The 27,098-nt window shown below is 37.6% G+C and overlaps 1 protein-coding gene across 7 annotated transcripts in view; it reads right to left on the bottom strand.

The window, feature by feature from the left end:
- Positions 1-27,098, bottom strand: part of INPP4B (inositol polyphosphate-4-phosphatase type II B) — a 701,292-nt gene that overhangs the window by 336,131 nt on the left and 338,063 nt on the right. For 5 of the 7 annotated variants that reach the window (XM_089911312.1, XM_089911308.1, XM_089911305.1 and 2 more), the window contains 2 exons: positions 21,103-21,314; positions 18,830-18,874 (listed from right to left, as the gene is read on the bottom strand). In XM_089911312.1, coding sequence (XP_089767438.1) covers positions 18,830-18,874; positions 21,103-21,193 — 136 coding nt within the window. In that variant the 5' untranslated portion in view covers positions 21,194-21,314. Of the gene's footprint in view, positions 1-1,262; positions 5,227-18,829; positions 18,875-19,821; positions 19,888-21,102; positions 21,315-27,098 lie in introns of those variants that run through there. The other 2 variants (XM_089911311.1, XM_089911309.1) reach the window with 2 other exon arrangements.

Raw genomic sequence — 27,098 nt, 5'->3', positions numbered from 1 at the left:
AACAATGGTGCTCTCGGGAAATGCTCTTTGATCGTGCTCTGAAGCAGCGAAGATCCCAGCTGTACAGAAGACAGCGTATTTGCATATGAAAAGAGCAAATTTGGTTCAAAACACTGTTGTCTGTATCAGAAGACTCCCATTCTCCAGCCCGTCCCCCCAGCTTCTCTCATTTCAATCCTCAGAAAATTCTATTTTGTCCTGTTTTCATGAATACTACCTAGATGGCTGAGACTCCATTCTCAAGTAGCTGAATTAAAAACAAGCCTGTGCTCGTGTCTCTCCCGGTTTTGACCTCCCACGCTATATGATGTAAACCCCAAACTGGCCTGGCATCATCGCCTAATAGTTTGTTCAGACTTGGCTCTCTATGCGTATGCTCCAAATCCACGTTCCACTTCAGAAACGCGTGCATGCAGCTTTCTGCCGCTCTTTTGAGCAAGAACACGTATGCTGCTTAAGAAAAGATGAAAATGTTATTCCAAGAATGGAAGCTGTTCTCAACCCTTCATTCTTCTCTATTTCTTATTAAAGCAGTAACCTAACTTCTCACACAATTTCAATTACCACTTAAATAAAGGGTCTTCCAAGATGTGGGTCTCCTGTGTTGCCTTCCCACCTACCCTCTCTTGTTTTCAATATCCTTCAGTCACAGGAATTTCCTCTCAGGTATATTATTGATAACTAACACTAAATGTATCCAAAAGTAAGCTAAGTAGTTATCTGTGTATTTAAGCTCTGAAATACAAATAAAATAAATTAAAAGTTAAAAAAAAAAAAGAATGGAAGCTGGTCCCTCTGAATACTAAAAGAAATGTTGTGAGTCAGTGAATGGAAATCTGTAGTGTTAGAACTAGGGTTGCAGAAGAGGAAGAAACACAGGCAACAACCTTAAATCTTATACCCGACCAGGGACCAAGATGACAATATTTTTCCAGAACTGCCAGTTTGACATAAAAGCCAATAGGGTTCCCGTTCAGGACAAGCATAAAGCCCATCAGTGGACCCAGCCGGGCACGTGGTTAGTGGGGAGGGGATGCTTCCTTGACTTACCTCTGAACCACAAGATGAGGCTAGCGTGGCTGGTGGAGACAGTTAATTACAGGAGTGGTGGCAGGAAAGTCAGAGCCTGAGTCACCAAGTGTGGATGGCTAAGAGAAGTGTGCTCAAAGTTGATGAACTCTAACTGAGGACACAAAATGATGTCCAGAAGGTATTTGGGAGTCTGAGGCAGAAAAAAGGAAATTGGGACCTTAGAACATTACCTTCAGGGGTTGACGGTCTCCTGAGGGAATCTGAGGTCCATTTGTTTGGGCAGGAAGTAGGAAGCGCTCTGGAAGGCAGTTGTTTAACCTGGATGATTTCACACACAAAACACTGACTCATGGTCTGGGTTTCACCAAATCCTGCATGAGGCAACTTTCAGACACGCTTTCCTGAAGCAAAATGTTTCAGAAAAATTGTACTGTATATATTGCACCGAAGGGCTAAGTTTTAGAAGGTGGTATTTAAATTAAGGTAATTTTTAAAATTTCAGTTATTTTTTCCCATAAATGTATTGGATTTGGTAGTTATATGTGGAATTAATAGTCTTTTATGAAATTCCCACCCCTCTAGTGTCAAATATTTTACAAGTAGATTTAAAGTATTAAATCAAAGCCATACATGGATAGATTAGGAAACAAGAGGGGGAAGGGAAGCATGAGAGGAATAGGTGGTTCTGGAGGGATGACTAGCCTCTCATTTCATTGTCTCTATCTAGAACATCCTTTGTGGAGGGGCAAGTTATCACTCCCTATTTCTCCTGAGTCCCTTGAGTCAATCATACGTGTGAGTTTTTTGTAGACAAAAGAAAACCTCAATATTCATGTTGAATACGGAGCTTTAAGGGTGTCAACTCTCCCACATAAGACAGTTGACTCACAGGAAATAAAACAAGGTTGGTATAGATAAGCTAAAGCTAGAAATGACTAGTGAACCAGGAGACATGACACAAGAGGAGAAAGACAGTGAGTCTGTGGGTGAGAAATCAAACGTGGACTAGCTTGAGGGCAGAAGGGGTCTAATTATTCAGAGCAAAATCCACAAGTTCAACCCCATGTGGAAACAGCGCAGCTTGAGAGTGGGAGAGCGCGATTCTAAGAGAAACCAAGTTTGAAGGAAACAAAGAGCACACTTCTCAGAATATTGGGGATCTCCAAGGAGAGCCTCAAGCTCAGCAGAGCACCTGTGAGCTGAATGTAGAATGCTTCAGAGCCCTAGCTACACAGGAAGTGTCAGAACAAAGGAGCAGTTCTTTACACTACCCAAACTAAACTAGAGAAGAACCACCTTGGCAGCAATTCCAAGACATGTGGGAGACTAGGTAAGATAAGAATATGAGACACCTTCTGCTTGAAGGTCTCCCTGGCAGTTCTTTCTTGCTCTGTGCACCAAACAGCCAAAGGCTCAGGGTCGTAGGTTCCAGTCCTGACCAGGTAACTTTGGATCTGTCCTGGAATCTCGGTATCCTCCTCCGGAAATGAGGATGATAATTACAGTTATTCTCACTGAGTGCTTGTGAATATATGTGGGGAAAAAAGATTTGTTAATTTCCTAATGATGTATTAATAATGTACTTCTCCCTTTCATGTATGTTAGCTCAAACACTCTGTGAAATAAGAACTATTATCTACAACTTACAGACAAGGAATCAGATTTTCAGAGAGGGTAAGGGATTAACCCAGAACAGTAGTTTTAAAATATCATTAAGCAATCATTTATACACCTAGCACCATTCTTAGTGCTTCAAGTACACTACCTTACTGAAGCTGCAAAACAACCCAGTCAACATGAAATTGTTCAGAATCACACAGGTAGCCAGTAGCAGGATGAGGATTCAAATGCTCTCATATGGCAGCCCAGCCCATGCTCTCAAACACTGCCCTTGTACTGCCTTCTCTCAGGGTTACACGTGGTGGGCTGAAATCTAGGCTCAAATCTCTGGACCTCAGTCCATTTCTCCTATTTTAGTTCTGTTATGCTTCTTATTATTTGTGTATATATGTTCTTAACAGCATCTCTATAGGAAGATAGCTTGCTTCCTGATGCTATCATAGTACAGGAATCTTGAAGTTACTTTGTGAAGAATTTGGGGCATAAAGTTCTACACAGATAAGCAATTGTCAGCGATCTAGTCTAGTTACAGAACCCACTTGTTCAGCTTGGCCCATGACTGATTCTTCCTGTCAGTTCTCTCTAGATGAACCCCAAGGGCAGTCAGGCTCTGCCCTTCCTGATATAATTTGCTAACAACAAAATATCAACAGTTAAATAATTGTCTTCGCTGAGAATACTAAAATGAATTGCTTTTTACCAACAATTGTGTTAGCGACAATTCCAAAACATTTCAAGGGCATTTCTAAACCTATAAATTTATTTTATGAAGAAATGTGAGTCAAAAAGCAATGGCATTCATGCCTGCGTTCAGTTCGTGGATATTTACTGAATGTCTAAATGTGCCCAGCATGATTCTAGGTGACAGTTTCACAGCAGTGAATAGGAAAGCAAGTTCTCTATTTTATGGAGCTTACAGTCTAGCAAGACATAAAGTTAAAAAAAGTAATAATTTAGTGAGCATTTTAAACAGGGTGATTAAATTGAGAGTGTTGGGAGAAGCAAGAATCAGGAAAAGCTTCTCTGACGAGGTGACACCTGAGTTGTGATCTAAAACTTACCAAGGGGCCAGCTGAGGGGTGGGGACGGGGGGCGGGGGGCGGAGAACAAATGCCCTTAAGACCCAAATGTTTGGCTTGTTTGAGAAGCAAAAAAGAAGACGAATGAGGTTGAGGGTAAGGCTGCAGAGTGAGCTGGAAGATCAGAACAGGTAAGGTGAGAAGGGCCTGCTGCCCAAGATCCTTGTAGAGTGTGGTAAGATATTTCAATTTTATTCCTTTTTCAAATTTTATTGGAGTCTAGTTGATTGACAGTGCTGTGTTAGTTTCAGGTGTACAGCACAGTGATTCAGTTATACATACATATATATTCATTCTTTTTCAGATTCTTTTCCCATAGAGGTTATTATAGACTGTTGAGTAGAGTGCCCTGTGCTAGACAGTAGGTTCTTGTTTATTTTATATATAGTAGTGTGTGCATGTTAAGCCCAAGCTCCTAATTTATTCCTCCCCCTACCTCCCCCTTTGGTAACCATAAGTGTGTTTTCAAAATCTGAATCTGTTTCTGTTTTGTAAATCAGTTCATTTATATCATTAAAAAAAACTTAGATTCCACACATGTGTGATATCATATGATATTTGTATACCTCTGTCGATTTTATTCTAAGTGAAATGGAAGCCATGGAAGGATTTTAACTAGGGAAGTAAAGAAATCCCAATTATATTTTTAAATTATTTATTCTGGCTCTGCCATCAGGAAGGGGGTGTGAAGGGGTAAGAGGCAGATGCAAGCAGACCTAGGAGGACTCCCTTAACCGGCTCAGGTGAGAGCCGACAGCGGCTGAGAACTGAACGATATCGGTGGCAACGGATAGAGGTGATCAAATTCAGAATACACTTTGTACATAGAAAGTATAGGACTTGAAGATGGATTTGACATGAGGTTAGGGAAAAAGAAGAATGAAGAAAGAGTTAAGAGTTTGAGGATTTGCATAACAGAATGGATGGTGATGTATTTTAAGGAGATGTATGTCATTGGAGAAATAAAATGTTTGGGAGGGACAGGAAATGGGAAACAAGAAATCAGGTTTTAACTACCTTGAGTTTAAAACCCCTCCTAGGAAGTCAAGTGTCTTGAGCAAATGACACTATGGAGTTCAGAGGAGGGCAAGGATCAACATTCCAGATGAAGCGAGCGCTCCAAGGACCTGATCCTAAGATCTGAGGGTTTGTTTACCTCTCAGACACAGAATTAAAGATACAATGAGAAATATAAAAATGAGGGAGAATTCCACTTAAAAGCCTTGGTCTTAAAGGTGTGTTCCCTTCTCGTGAATCTTCCTTGATTTACTTTTAAGTCCAGGATATTTCTTCCCCCTTAACAACAAAATAACCTTTGGGGTCTGAAATAGCCAAAAGTGCATTTTTCTTCTTTCATTCTCGGATGTCGCACAGTCCACAGTGTCGAAGAGAATGGGCTCTAGAGTGAGCCTGTGGGATTCAAATCTCAACTCCTCAGCCTCTCCATAATTCAGTTTCCAAAATGTAGATAATAATCAGTGCCTAATCAGAGTTACTGTGAGGATGAGATGAGATAAAATAGGTAAGGTACTTATTTAAGAGCCTGGAACATAATAAATATACAATAAATGTTTGCTATCCTTAAAAAAAAAAAAAAAAAAAAAGACCTCCTAGACAAGCAAGTGGAGATATTTACTAGCCAGTTGAAAAAGGGAGGAGGGAGATTATCATACTAAGCGGTAAGACAGAAAAAGACAAGTATCATATGATATTGCTTATATGGGGAATCTAAAAAAATGATAGAAACAAACTTATTTACAAAACAAAAACAGACTCACAGACATAGAAAACAAACGTATGGTTACCAAAGCAGAAAGGAGTGGGGAAGGATAAATTAGGAGTTTGGGATTAACAGATAAATACCACTATATATAGAATAGATAACCAACAAGGATCTAATGTACAGCACAGAGAACTATACTCAATATCTTGTAATAACCTATAATGGAAAAGACTCTGAAAAAAGAGTACATATATATATATTTCAGATTCTTTTCCATATATACATACATATATATATTAAACTGAATCACTTTGCTGTACACCTGAACCTAACACAAAATTGTAAATCAATTACACTTCAAGAAAAAAAAAGAAAAAAAAACCAAGAAAAGTGAAGGCGAGAGTTACAAATTTTGGAGACAAAGACCCGTAAATATTCTTTAAAGCCCATAGACTTTGAAACTGCTTAGAGCAAGAGGGTGTTTAAGTTTCGTGAGTATTAGGATAAAACTGATATTCTGAATCTGAACAAGTTTTGACCTGGGAATACCTCTTGTGTTCAGACTGGCTTCTGCCACCTTACCCCTGTAGATGACAGCCAAGAGCCATGTCCTTGCCATGGTCAAGTAGAGGGAATGGAGGAGTGAGGGGCAGAGCACCTGAACAGTTCTGGGCTTTGCTATACCAGAAACATGAGCGCGGGCAAGTCACTCAACCCATCTGACAGTCAGTTTCTGCTGTTGTAAAATGGGGAGAGCACCACCATTGCCAACTGTGAAAGGTCAAAGCTCAAGTAAGAAGCATTTGGGAAAAGACTGCTCTGTACAGTGGACGTGGGAAGGGACTTTTCTTTAATCCCACGTTCCACTCTACTAGGTTTCTTCCCCGCGGCTTGGTTCCCAGGTAGCCTTAGATACATTTGCATGCCATCTGCTTGACAAGAAGCCCCACTGACAAATTTCAGCCACACAGACAACAGCATCAGGGGACCTTGCTCCCTCATAGCCTCGGTGGCTTCCTAATGAACAAAGCTGCTAGGCAGGGCTTCCCTGGTGGCGCAGGGGTTGAGAGTCCGCCTGCCGATGCAGGGGACGCGGGTTCTTGCCCCGGTCCGGGAAGATCCCACATGCCACGGAGCGTCTGGGCCCATGAGCCATGGCCGCTGAGCCTGTGCGTCCAGAGCCCGTGCTCCGCAACGGGAGAGACCACAACAGTGAGAGGCCCACGTAACGCAAAAGAAAATAAAGAAAAGTGAAAGCTGCTAGGCAGTCCTGATTCCTCAATTACCCACAAGTAGCAACAGATGTTGCAAAGGTAGACCTGTTCCAGTGACCAGCACTCTCAGTGATTAGACAATGGAGGAAAGAAAGTAATTAGGTAAATCACACACAAAGAGAAATAAACTGGTTGGGGCATGTTGATCGTTGATGAAAGACAGATAAACAAGGTAGATGTGAACATTTAAAAAAAAAAACCTCTAATTTAACAAGTAATTAGCTAAACCCATGTGGAAAAATCAATTTAGGCCTCCCTTAACTAAATGTTCCTGTGGTATATTATTCAGAAAGAAATGGGAACAGAAGAATAGATATAATTTATTGCAACGAAATTCAGTTAAATGGTACACTCCTAGCAAATAGGAAGTGAAGCAAAAAGAGACGTTTGTTCTCTTATATACTTTTCACTTATTAACTGATGTCATGTATCTCAACCTCCTGAAGAATGCCAAGCTAGAATTTAGACCAGTAGCAATAAAAACACCTACGTTCCAGAGGGAGCACACATTAAATCTTGAGTCGCCAGAAAACACTACCCACACGACAGACCTGTTAAGAAGCTCTAATTGGTTCACTTTCTCTTCCTTCAATTAAATCTCTATCTCAGCAGTACAAAAACGTGATGCAGGTCTTAGATAACCTTTTATTGTCTACCTCCCTCCAATCCTGTACTTTTAATAATCAGCCACAAGGAACATGGCCTTTGGAATTCAAAACCTATATTTCTCCACTCCTGTCCTTATGCCCTTGGGCAAGTGACTAACCTGTGAAACAGGAATAGTGAGAAGCACCTAGCTGGTCTGTTCTAAGATCAGAGATAAAATGTGCAAAGACACATTGGGAAGATTCTTGTGTCTGCAAACTCTGCATAGGTAGGCAATTGTCAGGGGCACAGCATAGCTACAGATTTTGCTGTGTCCCACTCAGCATGGTCTGAGCCTTCTCTGAGTTTCATCTAGTTTAGCCCCAAAGCCAGTAGGACTCAATACCTGGCACTTAGGAGTTCAATAAGTGATAGCAATTATCATGCACAAAACTTCAGTGCCAAGATCCCTTTTCAAAACAGTGTTCAGTGAGTATGACAAAGTGATTTACCCAAGGTTAAATCCAAAATAGCAAAGGCTAACCAATCGTTAGGTATATGTCAGATACCAGTTTAAAGGCTTTCTGTATATTAATTCATTTAATCCTAACAAGAACCATATAAGGTAGATACTGATCCCCTTCCTGTTTTACAGAGAAGAAAATAGGGAGTCAGAGGCATTGTGTCATTTTTCCAAGGCTGCCTGTCCGGGTAGTAACAAAGACATTGTTAAAATTCTAGAGTAGCCTTCACACTCCCATCTCTTTAGCTATATTGCCTCCTCACTCAGATTGTAGACTGATGAGCCTGAAATGCAAAACTACTGTCTATTATTTTGGTTGTAGTGATAAACTGTTGTTCCGAAAAACGTCTCTTCAAAGTATTGCTAGTTACCTGATGCTGTCAAAATTGAGATAGCTCCAAGAAAGACACGTCAGGCAGGTTCTTGTGTCTGCAAGCTCTGCATAGGTAGGCAATTGTCAGGGACACAGCATGGCTACAGAGTCTGCCGTGTCTAGCTTAGCAAGGCCTGAGCCTTCCCTGAGTTTCATCTATTGATAGCTTAGCACCAAAGCCAGTAAGACTCCATTCTTCCTGATACCCAAATACATTCTGCAAGCACTAGAGTAATGTTGAAAGACTTGAGTTTATTTAGAATTGTAAAACAAGTTTCTCATGTATGTGCAACAACTGTAAAATACTGCAAGAAGATTTCTAGAGCCTTAATTTATTTTTAGAGTGGGATTATAAGTAATAAAGAGGAAAATGTAAATGAGCATTAAACTCATCACCTTAGGAAATGAGCTGTAGGATTTTCTTTCATGTAGTTTGCTACTCCCTTTGCCTGAATTGTCTCTTGTGTTCCTTCTAAACCAGCTGAAATCCTGCCCATCCTTCCAAACCTGGTCCAAATGCCACTTCCTCTGAGATGTTTTTTCTGATGCCACAGTTTTATATATATATATATATATATATATATATATATATATATTTTTTTTTTTTTTTTTTTTTTTTTTTTGCGGTACGCGGGCCTCTCACTGCTGTGGCCTCTCCAGTTGCGGAGCACAGGCTCCGGATGCGCAGGCTCAGCGGCCACGGCTCACGGGCCCAGCCGCTCGCGGCATGTGGGATCTTCCCGGACCAGGGCACGAACCCGTGTCCCCTGCATCAGCAGGTGGACTCTCAACCACTGTGCCACCAGGAAGCCCCACAGTTATATTTAATCACTGCTTGCTCAGTACTTCCGTAGTTCTTGGCTTATGTCTTTATTTTGGCCTTATCACAATCTACCTAGCCTGATAGTTTGTCTCTACCATGTCCTGGAAATTCTTGAAAAGCAGGAATCAAGAAGGAGGGAGGACAGCCTGATGGTTAAAAGCAGGAGTTCAGATCAGACAAAACTCAGCTTGGATCCTGACTCTGTCACTCAACTTCCATAGGATCTTTGGAAAGTTGATCATTGGGAATCTTAGATTTTTTCATCTTTCCATTGAAGATAATATGGGTGAGTTTGTTCTGTACTCAGATTCCTGGGTTCAAATCTTAGGTTCATAACTTTACTTGTTTATGTCTAAGTACCCTTTCCTATAAGACAAAGATGATAATAGAGAATTTATCTCATAATGAAATTCTGAGAATTAAAGTAATTAGTTTATGTAAATTATTTAGAACCACGTCTGGTGAACAAACAAGCACTCAGTAAATGTTAGCTACTTTAATATTATCCTGTAGAATTGTGGTAAGGAAAACATGGCATCCTGTTTGTAAAGAGATAAGCACATAGTAGATGCTCAAAAAATGGTAACTATTACTGTGATTCCCCGGTACTTTACACTGTAAGAATAAAGAAAATGGCAATCAACGTATAATGAGCAAAAACATAGAGCAAGCACATTCTTAGCAGTTGTGTCTCTTGTTGCTTGAAAATCATCTTGCAGCTTATATGAAGAAGCATTTCATATAGTATTCTTATCAATAGGTTAAATACAAAAATATACCGCTGTGCTCAGTATTCCCTTTAGTTTGCCTATGATACCACGTAGAGAGTAAAAATACTAAGGAAGATATGATAAAATCTTCCGTTCTCCCACTGGAGCTTTAAAAAAGTCAGAGCTTTATGATCACTTATGAAAACAGGTCAGCAGGAGAGTAGAAGTGTGAACACAGGAGAAAACTGGCAAGTTTAGCCTCCTCAGATTTTGTTTTCTTTTCCAGAAACATGTAAAACAATGGCTGATTTATAGCAATTCATAAAGTATGAATGCATGTGACATGCAGGTTAATGAAGGCCTTAGCAATCTATAAAAGCAGTGTCTATAAAGAGATGAGACAGTTTTTGTGCAGCTTGTCAGTTTGGGCGTATTTTATACACATTTTCAAATTCTGAACACAGAAAACTGATCACATGATTTACATGACTTTTTTTTTCCTAGCTGGGTTATTAGAAATATTGTGGCTGTATATATAAAATCTAAAATCAGTACACAAAATCACATATATGCTCCAACAGAACAAAGAACAAAGCATTTAGAATCAGCATTCTTCTTGTCCTCATTGAAAGGCACTCTAATATTTAAAGTAACCTACCCAAGGACGTCCTGTCATTATACCATAACATAATGTTGTGACAGAACTGAATTTTAATCACTGAATTCTAGGCTGGTACACATCATTTACCTGGTACAGGTATACAGTGGGTTGCATGCCCACAGACTTTTTAAAGTCTCTATTTCCATAGAGAAAACAGAGTTTCTACAAGGTGTACTTCAATTTGTTTATTTAGTCACATTATGTATGGCAGAACTGACATGGCTTACAGAGTGAAGGTGAAGTAATTTCCTATAAAGCACTTGGAATCACTGATTTTTCAGTATATACCACGATTCCAAAGGACCAGGAAGTAGATGAATCAAGAATCCTATTGAAGAGCACAGTTTTTATTTTCTCTTCTAGGAAGACAAGATGGCTGGCTTTTTATACGTAACTTGGTGTAATAAAAATAAGTATTTATTGCACGCCTTTCTGTGTCTGTGTTTTCTGAATTTGGAGTATTTATCTTGTTCCAAGCACCAAGCGTCTGCTTCTGCTGCTCTCCTGGTCTAAAATGTGATTCCTCCTTTCCTCTACCTGTTCTAAGGCTGCTTTCCTCCTTCAAAAACTCGCTTTAGTTAGTCTTCCTTGGAAAGCCTTTCCTGACCACTCCTCCTCATCCTAGTTTGATCCTTTACAACATTTCTCATATTCTTAGAGACCCTAAAAAAATAGCTTAGCATTTAAGGATCTTTTTAATCACTTCAGGAGTCTTAGTTTGATCTCTCTACTTATACTATGAGTTAACTGAAGGCAAAGGGCAAAATTTTACTCCTTCAAATATGCCCCCTTTCTTGTTCAGCTTTTTTAGGTATTTATTTAAACAAACAAACACCACTTGATCATGACATTTATATGGGCACGTTGCAGAGATTTTAAAAGATATAACAAAATATCTTTATGCTTTCCAAAGGAAAGCATAACAAAAGAAATAAAAACTGTACCAAGTTGTGAGAACCATGGTTAAAGACACTCATGCCTAGTCTTCCAATCTTGTTATTTTGTACACAAACACTGTTAACACAGTTAAGTAAGGGTTATGTTGTACAAGCAGTTTGTTATCCTGCTTTGACAACTCTTATATTCCCCTGTTTGATGAAATATTCTCCTGAAAGATGATTTTTTAATGACTGAATAGTTTTCCATCTTAAGAATCTAAGTTTCACTATAAAAATTAAACAACACATGCTGATTGACTCTGAGTTGGGGATGAAATACAGTGGCTTAAACTTCCCCTTTATCTATCCTGACTTTGAAGCATTAGGAAAAAAAAGTCAAGAAATGAGATGGGAAAACAGAAATCAAGAGAGATAACTCTCTGAAAATGTATGACCACTTTACAGAGATAACTGTGATATATTTCTGCATTGCTTATTATTGATTGTTATCTGATATAATTTTCACGATATTACTAAGAAAATTATAGCAGTTAATATAGATTTATTGATTTTAGAGAAAACTGAAAGAAAAAGTAAGGATCTGTTAAATAATTTGAACCTCAGATTAGTCTTATTTTATGTACTAATAAAATCTATAGGGGAGGAATTGATCCATTTTCAATTCCAGGGGGAAAAGTCTCAGGAAAAATTCATTCCATAAATTTATGTACTGATTCTTAAAAGATAAATCAGCTTCACACAAGGCAAAGGATCTAACAATCAGTTGGCTTTGAATCTCATCTCTCTCTATCCTTTACTCACTAGAGTCTTGGCATCACCCAAACACCAGGGCTGATCCTATTGTTCAGAGGTGAGGTACGGGTGAGGGAGACTAGAAGAGGCCATGGGAGTAGGGATCTCACTGGCTCAGCCCATCTTCTATCCTACTACTGTCCTAATCTGACCTTGGCATTCCAGTAGCCCAGCAAATGGTCCTTCACTATTTGACATTTCCCCTTTTACTACGAGCCCAGATCAGCTCATAGCTTGGTTTCATGCCTGGTCAAACCAGCAACCTGACTGACTATCCTTGAACCCCAGTATTTCCATTCTTAAAACCCTATTACCTACTGTGCAAGTATCTACTATAGCCTGCCCCCTCCTGCTGGGAAAGTCAACTGGGTTTTTTTTTAAAAATCTTTTTTTAAAATTGAAGTATAGTTACTTTACAATGTTGTGTTAGTTTCAGATGTACAGCAAAGTGATTCAGCTCTATATATCTATAACTATATCCATTCTTTTTCGGATTCTTTTCCATTATGGGTTATTATAAGATATTGAATATAGTTCCCCATGCTATACAGTAGGTCCTTATTGTTTATTTATTTTATTTATATTAGTGTGTATATGTTAATCCCAAATTCTGAATTTATCTCCCCTGCTTTGGTAACCATAAGTTTTTCGATGTCTGTGAGTCTATTTCTGTTTTGTAAATAAGTTCATTTGTATCATTTTTTTAAGATTCCACATGTAAGTGATACATGATATTTGTCTTTGTCTGACTTACTTCACTTAATATGAATCTCTAGGTACATCCAAGTTGCTGCAAATGGCATTATTTCATTCTTTTTTATGGCTGAGTATATTCCATTGTATACATATATACCACATCTTCTTTATCCATTCGTCTGTCAATGGGCATTTAGGTTGCTTCCATGTCTTGACTATTGTAAGCAGTGCTGCAATGAACATTGGGGTACGCGTGTCTTTCTGAATTAGAGTTTTCTCCAGATAAGCCCAGGAGCGGGATTGCAGGATCATATGGCAACTCTACTTTTAGTTTTTAAAGGAAACTCCATACTGTTCTCCATAGTGGCTGTACCAGTTTACATTCCCAGCAACAGTGTAGGAGGGTTCCCTTTTCTCCACACCCTCGCCAGCATTTATTATTTGTAGACTTTTTGATAATGGCCATTCTGACTGGTGTGAGGTGATATATACCTCATGGTAGTTTTGATTTGCATTTGTCTAAAAATTAGCAATATTGAGCATCTTTTCATGTGCCTATTGGCCATCTGTATGTCTTCTTTGAAGAAATGTCTCCTAGGTCTTCTGCCCATGTTTTGATTGGGTTGTTTGTTTTTTGGGGGGTTTTTGATATTAAGTTGAATGAGCTATTTGTATATTTTGGAAATTAATCCCTTGTCAGTCGCATCATTTGCAAATATTTTCTCCCATTCTGTAGGTTGTCTTCTTGCTCACTTGGATCTTACATGTAATATGGACACTTTCCAAATCAGCGTCTGCAACGTGCGTAAGTCCCTCTGGACACACAGAGGCCTTCCTTGACCCTCTATGTTCAAAATAGTCCCTCTGAAATGCAAACTTTTTGGATATTTGATTATATTAAGGAATTTTTATCAATATTTTTTAGGACTAATAAAGGTATTGTGGTTATGTTTTGAAAAAAAATTGAACAAAACCAAAAACAGTCCTTCTGTTCCCCAAGTCAACTACCTCTCCCCCAGGCACATTCTAGATAGTCACCCTGTTTCTGTCTACGTAGAACTTAACACTACCTGCAATTACTTTATTTATAAGTTTTCTATGCTCCTAATACACTTTAGATGAGTGAATTACTTGCCTTGTTAAGGATTTCACGCCAGCCTCCACATCCCCACATTCCTATCATAATCGACACCGAGGCTGTTGACACGTATAAAATGTGCGTTTTGATGTATGCTGTGTCTGGCTTCCAGCAGGTACCAGTCATCAACGTGTAAGTTATTTAAAGAATGTGACTTCACGGTGTCAAATAAAAAACACAAGAACCACATGTACACACACATGCCATTCCCTCCTGTGCACTAACACGCATTAGTGACTATTGCCTTGGATTTATGGTATGTGTGGTGTCCATATAAAAATAGGAAAACATATTCTTCTAAGTATTCTATTGACTTTGGAGATAGTAAATGGAGGCATGACAATAAACATTGTAAGCATAATCAGAAGAATAAACTTAAGAAATAGTTCATAGGAATTTCTTTTCTTTCATATCTTTGTCAAATGACTCACCTCTATACATTTTCCACAGTGGTTTCAAGAAAGAAATGTTACCAGATTGTAAGAAATGATCCCTCTTCTTAAATGCCAGCTTTGTTGAAATGAAAACAATTTTATTAGACTGTAAACAAAATCTGTGTTCTTTTGGGTTTTTAATTATTTTTCTCTTTGTGAAAATAAAAAGGGTATCAATGTACTCAAGTGAAACAATGAAAGACATGTGGAAGCAGAGATGTAGGTGTAAGAGTGAATTATATAATTTAAATGCAGTCAACCACTAGAAATACAGCTGACAATGGGCATGAGATACTCATTTTATCAGTACATGCTTCTCTTGTACTAATTTTAGCTGATTATTATATACTTTATTTATATACAGCTTGCTCAATTGACTAAGCATTTCCTAACTCGTATACTTAGATAAAGATGTAGCAGAGGAAATTCAGCAAGATATAATGATTTTACAGTGGCATATAGACAAGGCAGAGACAAATCCTTGATGGAATATAACTCATACAAAGCAATATGACACCTACAAAATTAGTGTGGCTGTTTTCCCAATTTAAAAAGCAAGGCCATTGAAACTCTCAATTTGTTTGAATACCTTGGTACAGAACTGATAATCAAATATAAAAAAAAAATTAGTTGGATGGAGAAACAAGGTCCTACTGTATAGCACAGAGAACTATATTCAATATCCTAAGATAAACCATAATGGAAAAGAATAAGAATATATAAAAAATGTATATACATGTATAACTGAATCACTTTGCCGTACAGCAGAAATTAACAACATTGTAAATCAACTATACTTCAATTAAAAAAATTCCCCCCCTGAAAAGAATTCAGTTGGAAAATAAGGCGGAAAAAAGTCTCTTACCTTGTTTGTGCCATTTTTTCCTAGATTTTTTTTTTTTTTTGTATTAAGATGCTTTGCTTTCTTTCTGATTAAAGAAACATGCACATTCTTAAACGATGACAAAAATATTTAAGAAACTATTATTCTCTCATTTTTAATCATGAAGTGAAGTCAGCTATATAATAGGTGAAATCTTGAATAATTTGTGAGAGTAAAAAAACTCAAAAGAAAAAAGAGACAAAAATATACTGTAAAACCTACACGGGTTTAGCTGTAATCTCCTTGAAAGAGTAGTTTTTTCAAAAATTCTTCAAGAGGTGGTACAGTTAAGGATCTTAAAGTGCTAAGAAACATAACAAACAGTTTGGAAACTACATCTTCCAGGATCAACAACACAGTTCCCTGAAGATTCTAAATAACTTTCTTTTGTTTACTCGTCAGGCATTTCCTGCCATATGATAAAATAAAATTACCTGTTGTTAAGGATTCTACTGGGGCTTCCCTGGTGGCGCAGTGGTTGAGAGTCCGCCTGCTGTTGCAGGGGACGCGGGTTCGTGCCCCGGTCCGGGAGGATCCCACGTGCCGCGGAGCGGCTGGGCCCGATGAGCCACGGCCGCTGAGCCTGCACGTCCGGAGCCTGTGCTCCGCAATGGGAGAGGCCACAAAAGTGAGAAGCCCGCGTACCGCAAAAAAAAAAAAAAAAAAAAAAAAGAATTCTACTGTATTTTTTGAATAGATATGAAAAAAGAAAATTAAGGTTTGTTTTTTTAAATGGGAGGAATATTATGAATAAATTCTCAGAGCTGCTCATCTCTGAGATTATGATTCAAAGCCGGGAATGTAAGTGACGACAGCATTGTTCCCAGATTTGACTGTGCTTTCAAAAGAGTTAGTATAGTTAGGTCTTTGAACAAGATAAATAACTTTAATTGAAATAAAAGACAGGGGGAGGGGGAAGGGTAAACTGGGACGAAGTGAGAGAGTGGCATGGACATATATACACTACCCAATGTAAAATAGATAGCTAGTGGGAAGCAGCTGCATAGCACAGGGAGATCAGCTTGGTGCTTTGTGACCACCAAGAGGGGTGGGATAGGGAGGGTGGGAGGGAGACGCAAGAGGGAGGGGATATGGGGATATATGTATACATACGGCTGATTCACTTTGTTATAAAGCAGAAACTAACACACCATTGTAAAGCAATTATACTCCAATAAAGATGTTAAAAAAAAGAAAAAATATACATAAGTATTTAAAAAAAAAAGAAAAAGTATATATTAATTGTTTGGTGAGAGTTATGGGGTCTTCAAGGGTCCCCAAAGGGCAATTTAACTGGGGAAAAAAAAAAAGAAAGAAACAGAAGACAGGTATTTGGCCCAGGCATTCTGTCTCCATGTTTGACTAACAGCCTCCACTCCAATTGCTTCTGCCTAGCTCAGATTTCCCCTGTTCTCAGGATGCAAGTAAGAAAGCTTTCTCTGTGTTTTGAAATACACCAAATTAGTCTAACAAATCTTCATTTTTCAGAAGTCCTGCTAAAAAGGTAAAAAATGAGTTTCTTCTCTTAAAAATAAAAGATGAGTAAATAAAGCCTCAAGTAGCAAGAGTCAAGTTGTCAGTGAGTCAAGAGGTGCCTAGGTCTTCTTTGCTACTTGGCTCCCTTTCTGAAAAATGAATTCTTTCTATATCTGACAACATCTGAGAACTCTCTAGAAAAATAAATAAATAAAGTATAGCTTTATCAGTGGTTGTCAGGGATTACAGGAGAGAGGGGGATGAATAGTTAGAAGTCAGTGAACTTTTAGGACAGTGAAGATAATAAGTGTGATACTATAATGATGAATACATGTCTATACATTGTCCAAATCCATAGAATGTAGCACACCAAGAATGAATCCTAATGTAAACTATAGACTTTGGGTAATAATAATCTGTCACTGTAAGTTCATCAACTGTACCACTCTGGCAGGGGATGTACTTTCTGTTCACATTTGATGTGAGCTTAAAACTGCTCTAAAAATAAAATCTATTAGAAAGAGAAAGAAAACAAAACCAAAAAATCATGATTATTTCTTTTCAATAAGTTATGGTTGAAAATGTAATATTCTGAGCAAAGGGTGTAAACTTGAAAGCTATTTCACTATATAATGAAAAAGTATATTCCTAAAATAATTGGGACTTCAAACAACTAAAAACTACTGCAGGTAGTGGATGTAGATATTTCAATTTTCCCATAACTTTATAAAATATGTATATCAATATTTGAAGATTTGGATACTAAAATGTATCTGTATATGGAATTGAATACATGCATTTACAATTCTATAAAACTTCATACAAATAAAATGTAAAGATATTGGGGACCTTTCAAAATATTTCAGAACAGTGAGAGAGAGGGAAAAAAAACCCTCTCTGAATAGTTCATAGGAACCATATTTTTACCCCCTTTAAATACCATTTTGCAGCTAATTCCCTAATAGCACTTTGTAGTCATACCTGATTCAAACACAAAGCAGCTCCCACTCACTAGCTAAGTAGTGGACCAGCCTCAGGGTACACATTTTTTTTAAAACCAGTGATGTTTAAGAAAAAAAAAATTGTATTGAAGTATAGTTGGTGTACAATATTGTAGGGGTGCACATATTTAATAATTCACCCTTGACAAAGTTACAAATTTCTACATGTGCCAGATCTTTAGAGTTGCTTAAGCAAGTTAAAGCTTTGAATTAAAATTAAACTCTCAAAGTCAAGGATCTGTCCACAACATCAAGATGGAAGAGTAAGGGGACTGGGACTTCCCTGGTGGCACAGTGGTTAAGAATCCGCCTGCCAGTGCAGGGAACACAGGCTCGAACCCTGGTCCAGGAAGATCCCACACACTGCAGAGCAATTAAGCCCGTGTGCCACAACTACTGAGCCTGCGTTCTACAGCCCACGAGCCACAACTACTGAAGCCCACACACCGCAACTACTGAAGCCCGTATGCCTAGATCCCGCGCTCTGCAACAAGAGAAGCCACTGCAATGAGAAGCCCACACACTGCAACGAAGAGTAGCCCCCACTTGCTGCAACTAGAGAAAGCCCGGGCCCAGCAACAAAGACCCAACGCAGCCAAAAATTAATTAATTAATTGATTGATTTTTAAAAAGAGTAAGGGGATATTTTTGAGTGAGTGAGACCAAAAGGGGGCATGAATCTTGTAAATGGTATAAAGGAGGATAAAGGAAAACTCTACATGAGCCCAGTCTCCAGTCCAAGGAGTAGATAATTAGACACATGGATTTTGAGAAATGTTGATTAGCAACAAAATCGGGTCACTGTATTAGAATGAGTGCTGGGCACCAGATTTGCAGAGAGCAGACCTGATTGAGAGGCACAAACCCATCACCACTGAGCCCTCAATCCTTGGGTCATGAGCTGACCTGCTCCACAGCTCGGATTCTTTACTAATAAACTGGGGAAAATAACACTTACCTTATAGAATGAAATTTTTTCATAGAATAATATTCATTAAAGTTTATAAAATATATAATGATATAAGTAACATATCTAAAGTTGTAAATTATATGTACAAATGGCTTATTACACTTATAGCTATAAATAAATAAGATGGAATTTCTTACCAAGGATGAATTCCAGCTGAGGTTCATTTGGAGTCTTCTGAATACCTATGAATAATAGGAACAAATTCAGATTGAAGATATTTAACTCATTATGAAAATTATGTCAACATATATTACTTTCAGCCTGCCCAGTATGTATAAATGCATTACTTGGCAGAACAAATAAACTCAGTTAATCGTCCAGACATATATATAAGGAGTTGGTTCTCAGGGCAGGACATAATATTTGTAGCAGAACTAGATATGACTACAGATTTGATTGACCTATTTAGCACCATGGCCATAAAAAACTCAAAAACATTGCTTTTGTAAGCCGCATGACAAATATAAAACATATTTTCAACTGTTTCTGTTTCTTTTGGATACATGTAGACAGAGACGGGACCTTCACAAAGGATGACCTCACCAAAGTCCTCTCTAACATAGATTTCTCTTTCACACCACTCCAACCTGGTGTTAATAGTAAATTATTAATTAAAGAGCTACCTCTGGTTAGGTTACTCAGGACTTGATGATGGTGGTTATTCAGCCAACTTACTGTTAGCTAAAATCAGCATTCTGTTAATGTTTCTATTCCTTTTTTTTGGCAATTAAAAAAAATCTATTAACATGGCTAAATGATTGAAGGTGAAGTGGGAGGGAAAGTGAGTCTGAGAAAAAGGTAAGGAAATGGGAATGTCTAATGGTTAGAAGGTAGAAAGGTAAGGCTGGGGCAAGTGATAATGTCATAGGTGGACTCTCTAAGACCACACATGGTACGGGGCTTCCTAAACAAGAGGGGCTGAGGACAGGGATGTCATTTGTAACCACTCATGGTGACCGAGAAATGTAAGAATATTGTAAAGATCTTTTCCTCATTTATTTTTACTGGTGCACCCATCAGATACAATTTAAATTTATTAGCATTCGGTCATGAATATACTGTGTTAACTACAGATTGGCACTTGCCATCTGCCTCCACAAGGATGAAATCATGTGCTGCAGCTGCTGACCTTCAAAGGAGCTCAGGGTGGAGAGCAGAAAGGAGGCACGCTGCGCTCTGGGAAAAGCTGGCAGAACCGTCTTCAGATGGTTAGATATTTTCAGATGACGATTTTATGAGCCCGATTCTTGCATCTCCTCATATCTAGAAAACCACTAAAACCCTTCACGGTGACGTCTGCTCCTGGTGACTAGCAGAAACCTTCTGCAAAAAATATGTGCTTGATTGCACGTACTCCATCTTCACCAAAATCACATATATATTGACCTTCCCTCCTGCCTCTTTGGAGCTGTTTCTCAGAGCTGTCTGAAATGCTGTCTCCCAGGCTGTAGTTCTCATTTTGCCCCAAATAAAACTTAACTCACAACTCTCAAATTGTGCAATTTGGTTTTTAGTCGACAACTGTTAGAACCACCTCTTTGTATAAAAATCATCCATTTTTTATTTACAGAGTTCACATTTTTTTTGCAGAGTAACCATTTATTTTTATTTCCTGCTGACATTTAACATTGCTATGGTTAACAATTTTAGACTTTCCAAGAGAGGTTAAAGTGACAATCATTAGGTAGGTCTTTGTTAATTTCAAACACTGTGGGTTTTTTTAAAGGTTATTAACAATCTGCTGTAAGCTCTGACAATCAAATTTCTCAGAAAAACTTGTCCAACCAATACCATTTTCTAAAGATTATTTTTATAATATAAATAAAATGAGAAGCTAGGCATATGTTTGCCAGGGTTAAATAACTGGGCAACAAGAGTCTTCTGAAAAGAAAAAGACACAATTTATGCTAAACAATAAAACCCAAACTCTAAGATGTTAAGCATGAGAGAAAACGTACAATTCTTCCAATGACTTTAATTACTCGAGTAGCACAAAGACCAGTGTTAATGTTCAACTGCAAATCTTGGCCAAAGAGCCAAGCTTGCCCTATTTATGTGACTTAGTGTTCTCAGTTATGGCGGTGACAGGCTAAGCATCTAGTGTAACTATTGTGCCCTAATGCTTTCAACTGAAATGTCTTTGGTTTTAAAGAGAAAATTTCCATGTTCCAAAAAATAATTCCACATGAGATTATAAAAATGTTCAACAGAATGTGTACTTAAAAAGTATTTATTAATGTCTTAATACACATTCAAGAATGATGATTCTATTTGCTATTGAACCATTTCATAGATGATCATCTACCTCACCCAAGATAGAAGATGAGAGGCATATCATAGATTCAGAACACTGAAACAAACAGCGCAAAGGAACAAAGTTAGTTAATTTGGGGGGTGCATGCATACTCACTTGTGAACTGAAATTCCCCAGTATCATTTGCCTGGGGTGTGGGCAGAAAGTTCTGGCCTTCTTCTGATGCTCCTTCCTCTTTGATTTCCATGATCAACCTTCACAGTTCTTTAAATCTTCCAAATATTTGTGCCCAAATGTCACTGCCAATGATACCTGGTTTAATACAGATGTATCTTCACACTAAAGTCCTGATATCCCACTCTGAAATTCTGCATTTAGGAAACAGCAACAGAAAAAATCTCAGTTACTTCAGAGTTCAGGATAAAGTTAAGAATTAAAGGTAGGTACAGCCTACAGCTACCTTCATATGAACTTCTTTCCTGCCTATCCCACTTTTACTTTCAGAAACAATCCACCCAGTTAATGTACCATAAACTCTGGGTTAAATGGGTAATCTCTATGCAATCACTTTATAGTCATATGAGGGACTTCTAAATTCTGAAAGGTATATTATTTCTCTTCTAGTTCATTTTGTAAAATAGCAGATAGCTATATGTACCTAATTTAGCAGCAAGAGCAGACAGCATCTTGTCCAGGCATTAGCATGTTTTGCTAAGGCGGATCTTGCTATCATTCCTTCCATTAGAACTGCCCTCTACGCTCATCTCTCCATCCACCCGTGTTAGAACATTGTTCATGAGCACATAAAGATAATTTGGCAGGACGCTCTTCTTCCAAGGTGAGCCAGCACGTTGTTCAGGGGAGCTTCCAACCTCATCATTATCCATAAAGTCTCTTGCTGCTCTGTCTGACAAAGGTTTAATTGTTTAATGATTGGGGTATATGGGGAAAAGAATGAATAATAATTCTAAAAAGCTAAAGCTCCAAGGGAAATGAAAATAATGGCAAAATGATGAAAATTAGCATGGGGAAAGAAGCCTCCAAGAATTTAATACCTATGTTGCACAGACAGCCTCAAACAGTATCAGATTCATTTTGATATTTAGCATGTTATACATGACCAAGAACGATTAGGAAAAAAATCAATGTTACCAGCTGAATTAAAATGTATAAAAATCTTTAAACGTCTGCCCAATGCTGTTTAATGAGATAGCAGCAGTAGAGTTTGGTTTGGAATACTGATTTGGTTTCCAGCTCCACAAGTCCACAAACTCACTCTTTGTTGTTCTTAACAAAAGCAGCTTCATTTATAATTCAGCTCTACTTTTTAAATATCATCTGGCAAAAAATTAAATCCACAAAGCATCTTGAATCTTTAGAAACGATTACAATAAGGTTGCAGATAAATACACATTGGCTTCTAAGGATACAACTAGGAATACTTGCTGGGGTAAAGGGCCATAGCACTATCAATAAGACCAAAACCATCAATTTGATAATTATATATTAATTATCGTTTTATTGAGTTATAGTTCATGTACCTTATTATATAAGTTACAGGTGTACAATATTGTGATTCACAATTTTTAAAGTTATAGCGCATTTATAGTTACTATAAAATATTGGCTATGTTTCCTATGAGGTACAATATATCCTTGTAGCTTATTTTATACATAATAATTTGTATCTCTTAATCCTCTACCACTATATTGGAAATAAAAGCAAAAATAAACAAATGGGACCTAATTAAACGTAAAAGCTTTTCCACAGCAAAGGAAACCATTGACAAAATGAAAAGACAACATACTGAGTGGGAGAAAAATATTTGCAAATGATATGACCGATAAGGGGTTAATATCCAAAATATATAAACAGCTCTAAGAATTCAACATCAAAAAACAAACAACCCAGACACAGACTGGCTGAATGGATACAAAAACAAGACCCAAATATATGCTGTCTACAAGAGACCCACTTCAGACCTAGGGACACATACAGACTGAAAGTTGAGGGGATGGAAAAAGATATTCCATGCAAATGGAAAACAAAACAAAGCTGGAGTAGCAATTCTCATATCAGACAAAATAGTCTTTAAAGTAAAGACTATTACAAGAGACAAAAAGGACACTACATAATGATCAAGGGATCGATCCAAGAAGAAGATATAACAATTGTAAATATTTATGCATCCAACACAGGAGCACCTCAATACATAAGGCAAATGCTAACAGCCATAAAAGGGGAAATTGACAGTAACAAAATCATAATACGGGACTTTAACACCACACTTTCACTTTCACCAATGGACAGATCATCCAAAATGAAAATAAATAAGGAAACACAAGCCTTAAATGATACATTAAAAAAGAAGGACTTAATTGATATTTACAGGACATTCCACCCAAAAACAACAGAATACACATTCTTCTCAAGTGCCCATGGAACATTCTCCAGGATAGATCATATCTCGGGACACAAATCAAGCCTTGGTAAATTTAAGAAAATTGAAAACGTATCAAGTACCTTTTCTGACCACAACGCTATGAGACTAGATATCAATTACAGGAAAAACTCTCTAAGAAATACAAACACATGAAGGCTAAACAACACACTACTTAATAACCAAGAGATGACTGAAGAAATCAAAGAGGAAATCACAAAACACCTAGAAACAAATGACAATGAAAACACAATGGCCCAAAACCTATGGCATGCAGCAAAAGCAGTTCTAAGAGGGAAGTTAATAGCAATACAATCCTACCTTAAGAAACAAGAAACATCTCAAATAAACAACCTAAACTTACACCTAAAGCAATTAGAGAAAGAAGAACAAAAAAAGCCCAAAGTTAGCAGAAGAAAGAAATCATAAAGATCAGATCAGAAATAAATGAGAAAGAAATGAAGGAAACAATAGCAAAGATCAATAAAACTAAAAGCTGGTTCTTTGAGAAGATAAATAAAATTGATAAACCACTGCCAGACTCATCAAGAAAAAAAGAGAGAAGACTCAAATCAACAGAATTAGAAATCAAAAAGGAGAAGTAACAACTGACACTGCAGAAATACAAAGGATCATGAGAGACTACTACAAGCAGCTATATGCCAATGAAATGGACAATCTGGAAGAAATGGACACATTCTTAGAAAAACACAACCTTCTGGGACTGAAACAGGAAGAAGTAGAAAATATAAACAGACAAATCACAAGCACTGAAATTGAGACTATGATTAAAAATCTTCCAACAAGCAAAAGCCCAGGACCAGATGGCTTCACAGGTGAATTCTATCAAACATTTAGAGAAGAGATAATACCTATGCTTCTCAAACTCTTCCAAAATATAGCAGAGGGAGGAACACTCCCAAATTCATTCTATAAGGCCAACATCACCCCGAAACCAAAGCGAGACAAAGATGTCACAAGGAAATGAACATACAGGTCAATGTCCCTGATAAACATAGATGCAAAAATCCTCAACAAAATACTAGCAAACAGAATCCAACAGCGAATTAGAAGGATCATACACCATGATCAAGTGGGGTTTATCCCAGTAATGCAATATACGCAAATCAATCAATGTGATACACCATATAAAAAATTGAAGAATAAAAACCATATGATCATCTCATAGATTTAGAAAAAGCTTTTGACAAAATTCAACAACAATATATGATAAAAAGCATCCAGAAAGTAGGCATAGAGGGAACTTATCTCAACATAATAAAGGCCAAATATAACAAACCCACAGTCAACAACATTCTCAGTGGTGAAAAACTGAAACCATTTCCACTAAGATCAGGAAAAAGACAAGGTTGTCCCCTCTCACCACTATTATTCAACATAGTTTTGGAAGTTTTAGCCACAGCAATCAGAGAAGAAAAAGAAATAAAAAGAATCGAAATCGGAAAAGAGGAAGTAAAGCTGTCACTGTTTGTAGATGACATGATACTATATATAGAGAACCCTAAATATGCTACCAGAAAACAACTAGAGCTAATCAATGAATTTGGTAAAGTAGCAGGATACAAAATTAATGCCCAGAAATCTCTTGCATTCCTATACACTAACGATGAAAAATCTGAAAGAGAAATTAAGGAAACACTCCCATTTACCACTGCAACAAAAAGAATAAAATATCTAGGAATAAAACTACCTAAGGAGACAAAAAACCTGTATGCAGGAAACTATAAGACACTGATGAAAGAAATTAAAGATGATACAAACAAATGGAGAGATATATCAGGTTCTTGGATCAGAAGAATCAACATTGTGAAAATGACTCTACTACCCAAAGCAATCTACAGATTCAATGCAATCCCTATCAAACTACCAATGGCATTTTTCACAGAACTAGAACAAAAAATTTCACAATTTGTATGGAAATACAAAAGAACTTGAATAGCCAAAGCAATCTTGAGAAAGAAAAACAGCTGGAGGAATCAGGCTCCCGAACTTCAGACTATACTAAAAAGCTACAGTAATCAAGACAATATGGTACTGGCACAAAAACAGAAATATAGATCAATGGAACAGGATAGGAAGCCCAAAGATAAAACCACGCACATATGGTCTCCTTATCTTTGATAAAGGAGGCAGGAACATACAATGGAGAAAAGACAGCCTCTTCAATAAGTGGTGCTGGGAAAACTGGACAGCTACATGTAAAAGAAAGAAATTAGAACACTCCCTAACACCATACACAAAAATAAACTCAAAATTGATTAAAGACCTGAATGTAAGGGCAGACACTGTAAAACTCTTAGAGGAAAACACAGGCAGAACACTCTATGACATAAATCACAGCAAGATCCTTTTTCACCCACCTCCTAGAAAAATGGATATAAAAACAAAAATAAACAAATGGGACCTAAGGAAACTTAAAAGCTTTTGCACAGCAAAGGAAACCATAAACAAGATGAAAAGACAACCCTCAGAATGTGAGAAAATATTTGCAAATAAAGCAACTGACAAAGGATTGATCTCCAAAATTTACAAGCAGCTCATGCAGCTCAATATCAAAAAAACAAAAAACCCAATCCAAAAATGGGCAGAAGGCTTAAATAGACATTTCTCGAATGAAGATATACAGATTGCCAACAAACACATGAAAGAATGCTCAACATCATTAGAGAACTGCAAATCAAAACTACAATGAGGTATCACCTCACACTGGTCAGAATGGCCATCATCAAAAAATCTACAAACAATTAATGCTGGAGAGGGTGTGGAGAAAAGGGAACCCTCTTGCACTGTTGGTGGGAATGTAAATTGATACAACCACTATGGAGTACAGTATGGAGGTTCCTTAAAAAACTAAAAATAGACTTACCATACGACCCAGCAATCCCACTACTGGGCATATAACCTGAGAAAACCATAATTCAAAAAGAGTCATGTACCACAATGTTCATTGCAGCTCTATTTACAATACCCAAGACATGGAAGCAACCTAAATGTTCATCAGCAGATGAGTGGATAAAGAAGATGTGGCACATATATACGATGGAATATTACGCAGCCATAAAAAGAAACGAAATTGAGTTATTTGTAGTGAGGTGGATGGACCTAGAGTCTGTCATACAGAGTGAAGTAAGTCAGAAACAGAAAAACAAATAACGTATGCTAAAACATATATATGGAATCAAAAAAAAAAGTTCTGAAGAAACTAGGGGCAGGACAGGAATAAAGACGCAGACGTAGAGAATGGACTTGAGGACACTGGGAGGGGGAAGGGTAAGCTGGGACGAAGTGAGAGAGTGGCATGGACTTATATATACTACCAAATGTAAAATAGCTAGTGGAGATGATTGACGGAACAAGGAAAAATCCAAATGCTTCTATCTGCTGTAATGAAAGGAAGGGGGTAAGCAGAAAATGAGGTATGATCTGAAAAGTAAGTGACAGAAACTTGACGATAGTCTCCCTAAGAATCTCAGTTGTTTTTTTCTTTTTTCTTTCAAGGGCATATTTGGGAACTATGAATAAGAAAATATTTCTTGACTTCAAAAGCATAGTTCAGACTGTCATACTGACTGAAGTAAGTCAGACAGAGAAAGACCAATATCATATGATATTGCTTATATGTAGAATCTAAGAAAAAAAGATACCAATGAACTTATATACAAAACAGCAGTAGAGTCACAGACATAGAAAA

The sequence above is a fragment of the Delphinapterus leucas genome, chromosome 5 (genome assembly GCF_059928025.1).
Source record: "Delphinapterus leucas isolate spDelLeu-1000000601 "Yukka" chromosome 5, BTC_Dleu_Yukka2, whole genome shotgun sequence".
Classification (NCBI taxonomy): Eukaryota; Metazoa; Chordata; class Mammalia; order Artiodactyla; family Monodontidae; genus Delphinapterus; species Delphinapterus leucas.
Note: the sequence above shows the minus strand (reverse complement) of the source record. Positions and strands in the feature narration are given on the sequence as shown.